The sequence below is a fragment of the Cynoglossus semilaevis genome, chromosome 15, assembly GCF_000523025.1.
Source record: "Cynoglossus semilaevis isolate Cse_v1.0 chromosome 15, Cse_v1.0, whole genome shotgun sequence".
Classification (NCBI taxonomy): Eukaryota; Metazoa; Chordata; class Actinopteri; order Pleuronectiformes; family Cynoglossidae; genus Cynoglossus; species Cynoglossus semilaevis.
In genome coordinates this window covers 1,328,707-1,333,068 of record NC_024321.1, presented here as the reverse complement: position 1 = coordinate 1,333,068, position 4,362 = coordinate 1,328,707, and the positions used below count along the sequence as shown (strand labels likewise).

General features: G+C 40.8%; 1 protein-coding gene and 1 long non-coding RNA gene across 3 annotated transcripts in view; one reads left to right on the top strand and one right to left on the bottom strand.

The window, feature by feature from the left end:
* The first annotated feature begins 455 nt into the window (after positions 1-455).
* On the top strand, positions 456-4,362 carry LOC103390545 (uncharacterized). Its single transcript, XR_522696.3, has 3 exons — positions 456-714; positions 1,461-1,625; positions 4,260-4,362. It is a non-coding gene; the product is annotated as an uncharacterized LOC103390545 (long non-coding RNA).
* Positions 1,682-4,362, bottom strand: part of xkrx (XK related X-linked) — a 12,006-nt gene continuing 9,325 nt past the window's right edge. For both annotated transcript variants that reach the window (XM_008326439.3, XM_008326440.3), the window contains exons 3-4: positions 4,268-4,362; positions 1,682-3,632 (exon numbers count right to left, since the gene is read on the bottom strand). In XM_008326439.3, coding sequence (XP_008324661.1) covers positions 2,776-3,632; positions 4,268-4,362 — 952 coding nt within the window. In that variant the 3' untranslated portion in view covers positions 1,682-2,775. The remainder of the gene's footprint in view (positions 3,633-4,267) is intronic.

The window sequence follows — 4,362 nt, the reverse complement described above, 5'->3', positions numbered from 1 at the left end:
TATATATATATATATATATAAATGTATAAAATGTATATATGTATATATATATATGCATATATATGTATATATATATATACATATATATATATAATATTTAATCATAGGTGGAAAGTAACAAATCACTTCTGAAAAGTAATTTGTGAGTAAATTACTTACTGTACTGTAATTGGGTAGTTTTTGTGATTTTTTAAAAGTATTATCGAGAATAGGTAATGTACTTTTACTCCAGTACATTTTGACTCAAGTATTTTACTTTGCTACATCGGAAAAGACATATTTACACATTATATGAACTGAATATACGTTATATGTACACATTATATGTGGATTAAATAGCTGTATTTGTATGGCACAATATGATTCAATAGTTGTAATCTAGTTCTAGAGATTAAATATAAAAAAATCTTTATTTTTTATTTTTATTTTAATTGCTCATGATCTACCAGTATATCTACTGGTAGATCCAGGTCTACTTATTGGACACCACTGCTTTAGCCGTTGAATGACAGCTGGTGCCGAACAAGAGACGGAGGTTGATTAACAGAGAGCACCTGTGGAACAAATGACGCAGAAAGAGAAAGAAATACATGGCCATATCTCAGGCTCTTTGTTTTCAAATACAAAGGAGGCAATAACTTTAACATGCAGTGCAAAATGTGCCTGTCCCTGGCTGTCGAAACTTCCAGAACAAACCCGCGAAAGCGTGTGGCGGTAAGTCGAGTATCTGTGCTTTTACCTGCGTATCCCAAACATTATGTTAAACGTTTTTTTTGTGTGTATCCCAAACATTATGTTAAACGTTTTTTTGTGTGTATCCCAAAACATTTTTAAAATGTTAAAACGTTATTGTTTAAAACCTTCCTCCGTTAAGCGAAATGTGCCTTCACGATATCGATAATTTTTGCCTAGCTTAGCATCCATCCTGATAGTTAACGTTTAAATGAAGTCGAGCAGTGTCAGAGTATCAGTCAGAAATAATACAAGTTTATAGTTTTAAATTTTGCCTCTATTGAAACCATCGAAATTCATGTATTTTATTAATTGCCTTTTTTTTTTTAGAACTTGTGAAAAAAAAAAAGAGTCGCTCACAGAATTTGGTGTGGGTCTTTGTAACTGACACAGGCTGCCACAGGAGGCGCCATTACAGAAATGTGGTTCCTTTGGGAATCGAATGCGGATGGTTGTTTGTTTGTTTGTACTGTATGTGTGGCCCAGCGATGGACTGGCGAACTGCTGAGATGGGCAACAGCGCCCCCCAGTGACTTTGCAAAGGAATAAGCAGTGATTTAGTCACTAAATAAAATGAAGATAAATAGATTCCATGCTGCTCCATTTTGTTTTGATTTATAAAAAGTGTAGCAAAAAATATTTGGACAGTGATTAATAATGAACAGCTACATAATTTTGTATTTTAATGTGTGTGTGCTAGTTTATTTATTTTTATTTTGTTTTTACAGAGTACAGTACAACTGCATATGTAAACACACACCAAGGGAACTCCGAGCTGCTCTCATGTTCTGGCAGATGTGTATCACGGTTGGACCCCGCCCCTCCTCCCACCTTTGAACCAGAGGTTGTTAATGAATCTTGTTGAAAGCACCGGTATCAGCTGTCAGCTTACTGTAAGTATGTGAAGATAACATTCTCTGTCTAAAAAAAAAAAAAAGACTGAAGAGAAAAGGTTGTATTCTTTTTAATTTAATTTTAATTTCAAGTCAGTCAGAAACATAAAGGCACAGCAACTGAGCATAGAAAAAACATGAGTTCCCTTTATTAGGAAAGTCCATTCAGTGTCACTGATTCAGTTTGTAGAACATTTGATTGCACAATTCACTATTTCTAAATGAAAAAAGAAGCAACAATTTTTTTTCCCCTTTGAACTGAAAAATACATTTTTAGACTGAGGAGAAATCGGCACAGTGTCGTTGTTTTACATTGTTCATTTATTTAATTTATTCATTTTTATTTACATCGTTCACTCGTCCAGTCATTTCAAACACTCGTTCACTCACAACATTCGTACACGTCATCAGCAAAAAACCCAACTTTTTTCTTTTAAACTTGCTAAAGACTAAACCTGAAGAAATATGTTCTAAAGGTTTTCTGTCATAGACCCGGGTCTTAGTCCTTGACCTTGGTCCTCGTCTCAGCATGCTACTCATTTGTTTCAAATCATGAGTGAGACCTGACCTTTTTTATTAGTACAGTCACTCATCAGGGCACCCCGCTACCCTTGCCTTTTCTGTGTGGGCATGTCTTGGGGGCGAAGAACCCAATGAAACAGAAAAAACTGCTGTACAGGAAGTGCAGTGTAAATAGTGTCTCAGTGTATTGCAAATGTAACAGAAAATACAGCTGCTGACCTTAGATCAGGGTGATATTTTAGTCCATAAATTCAACTACATTTTCTTTTTTACTAAAGTGTTGACTTTGTAATGCAGTATATTACTGTAAAAACCTGAAAACCTTTGGAGTCAAAGCTTATTTCAGATAAATTAGAAAGTGAACAAAATTTAAAAATAAATACCCTTTTTTTTAAATTTTAGTGACAATAATATCCAGTGTAAGATTTATTTACATCGGTGCAGCGACAAAGGCTCCTCGGAACCATCTGTGGGTCAGAACCATCTGTGGGTCACAGCTGTTTGTTTTGCAATAAAAGTACACACACTTTGTCCTGTAAATGCCGACAAGTCACAAATTCAACGCAGCATTCGAGTAAAACTAGTTAAGGCCTTTCCCAGAATGCACTTGGCAGAGATCTGACCGTCGTCAAGCAGCTTCCATCAGTTCGACTCTGTTGTCTCTTTCGCTTGATTCCTGAGGCTCGGTGTTCTGCACCTCCGGCTCCTCCTGGGTTTCCTGCCGCTCCGGCGTCATCAGTACCATAGTGGCGGCAGCAGAGTAAGAGGGCGGGAGGTCAACTGGCACTGTTCTGGTTCGACTGCGGCCGTTATGGCAGCACACGCAGTGCAGGCAGTCGTGGATGTTGTGTTTGAAGAGGCGTCTGCAGGGATGGAAGAACTGGTAGAAGAGCAGCATGAAGAGCACGGCCAGGCTGTAGCCGATCAGCAGCTGCACGCACAGCAGCGGCGCGCACACGTACTCGTAGAAGTCCGACTTGTAGAAGTACCAGAGCGTGATGAGCAGGAAGTTCTCCACGAAGCGTCCGCAGTAGTAGGCGGCCAGTCGGGCCCAGCGCTGCTTCTTCTCGATGAGGTCTCGGTGAGAAAGATCCAGCTGGACCGCGGACCAGCAGAAGATGTTGATGCACGCGTAGAGCAGCGTGAAGATGCCCAGCACCACCGTGGTACCCACTTTGGAGAAGTTCTTCTCCACGTTCTCCGTCAACGAGCCCTTCTTCACCCAGAACTCCACCCAGGGCAGGAAGAAGAAGAAGAGGAGGTTCACCATGCCCACCAGGATGACCCAGTGAGACAGCGCCGTGCTAAAAAGAACCAGTGCTGTGATTCTGGTGGCGATCTCCAGGACTCGCCACACAATCATGCACAGGTACGCCGCAGGACGCAGACGCACTTTATAGTCGTCATATCTGATCTGGATGGCCAGGACGTTGCAGACCAGAGCGCCGTAGGTGATGGAGATGAGGGTGATGATCATCAGTGCCACTGAGAACGTGGGAAGAAAAGGGAAGAAAAAAAAAAAAAAAAAACAGCATCAGACTTAAGCAGTGGTTCTTAATTATTTTCTGTAACGCCCCCCTCTGGGGACAGAAATGTTTTCACGCCCCGAAAAACCCCGAACCCACACCCCCACCCCGCGTGAATTTAAATACTATTGAGAACCTAATTACATGTACTATATTTTTTATCTGTACAAACCAATGTGTGAGTTGCTGCCACCTAGTGGGGGGCACTTTAGCAATCCAGTTTCCCTTGAAGGGCCGGTTGTAACTGTAAGACTATAAAGATGTAACTACTATTATTATTCAATATAAGACTGTGTACGTTGCTCTGTGTAATGACATTGTTTTATTAATCAGGTGAAGAGACTCACCAGCATGAACTTTATTACATCCCAATCAAATAGTTGTTAAGCTCCCGCGGGCCACATAGAAGGACTTGACGTGACGCATTTGGCCCACGGGCCTTGAGTTTGACACGTGCTTTAAACTCAGGATCCAAGCCATACTGACTTAGATAATAATTTGTCATCCTAGTCTAGTTTATTCTATTGTTCATCAATAATCCAATCCTGTCTGTAGTGTACACTGACGATGGTGTGTTGTTGTGCAGGCCCTTACATCTCAGCGGCATCACGTATTTCTCCTGGATGGTGGCGTAGAGCTGCAGCGTCAGCTGAGGGGTGGAGCCCAAGAAAGCCTGGATGACTGCGGTG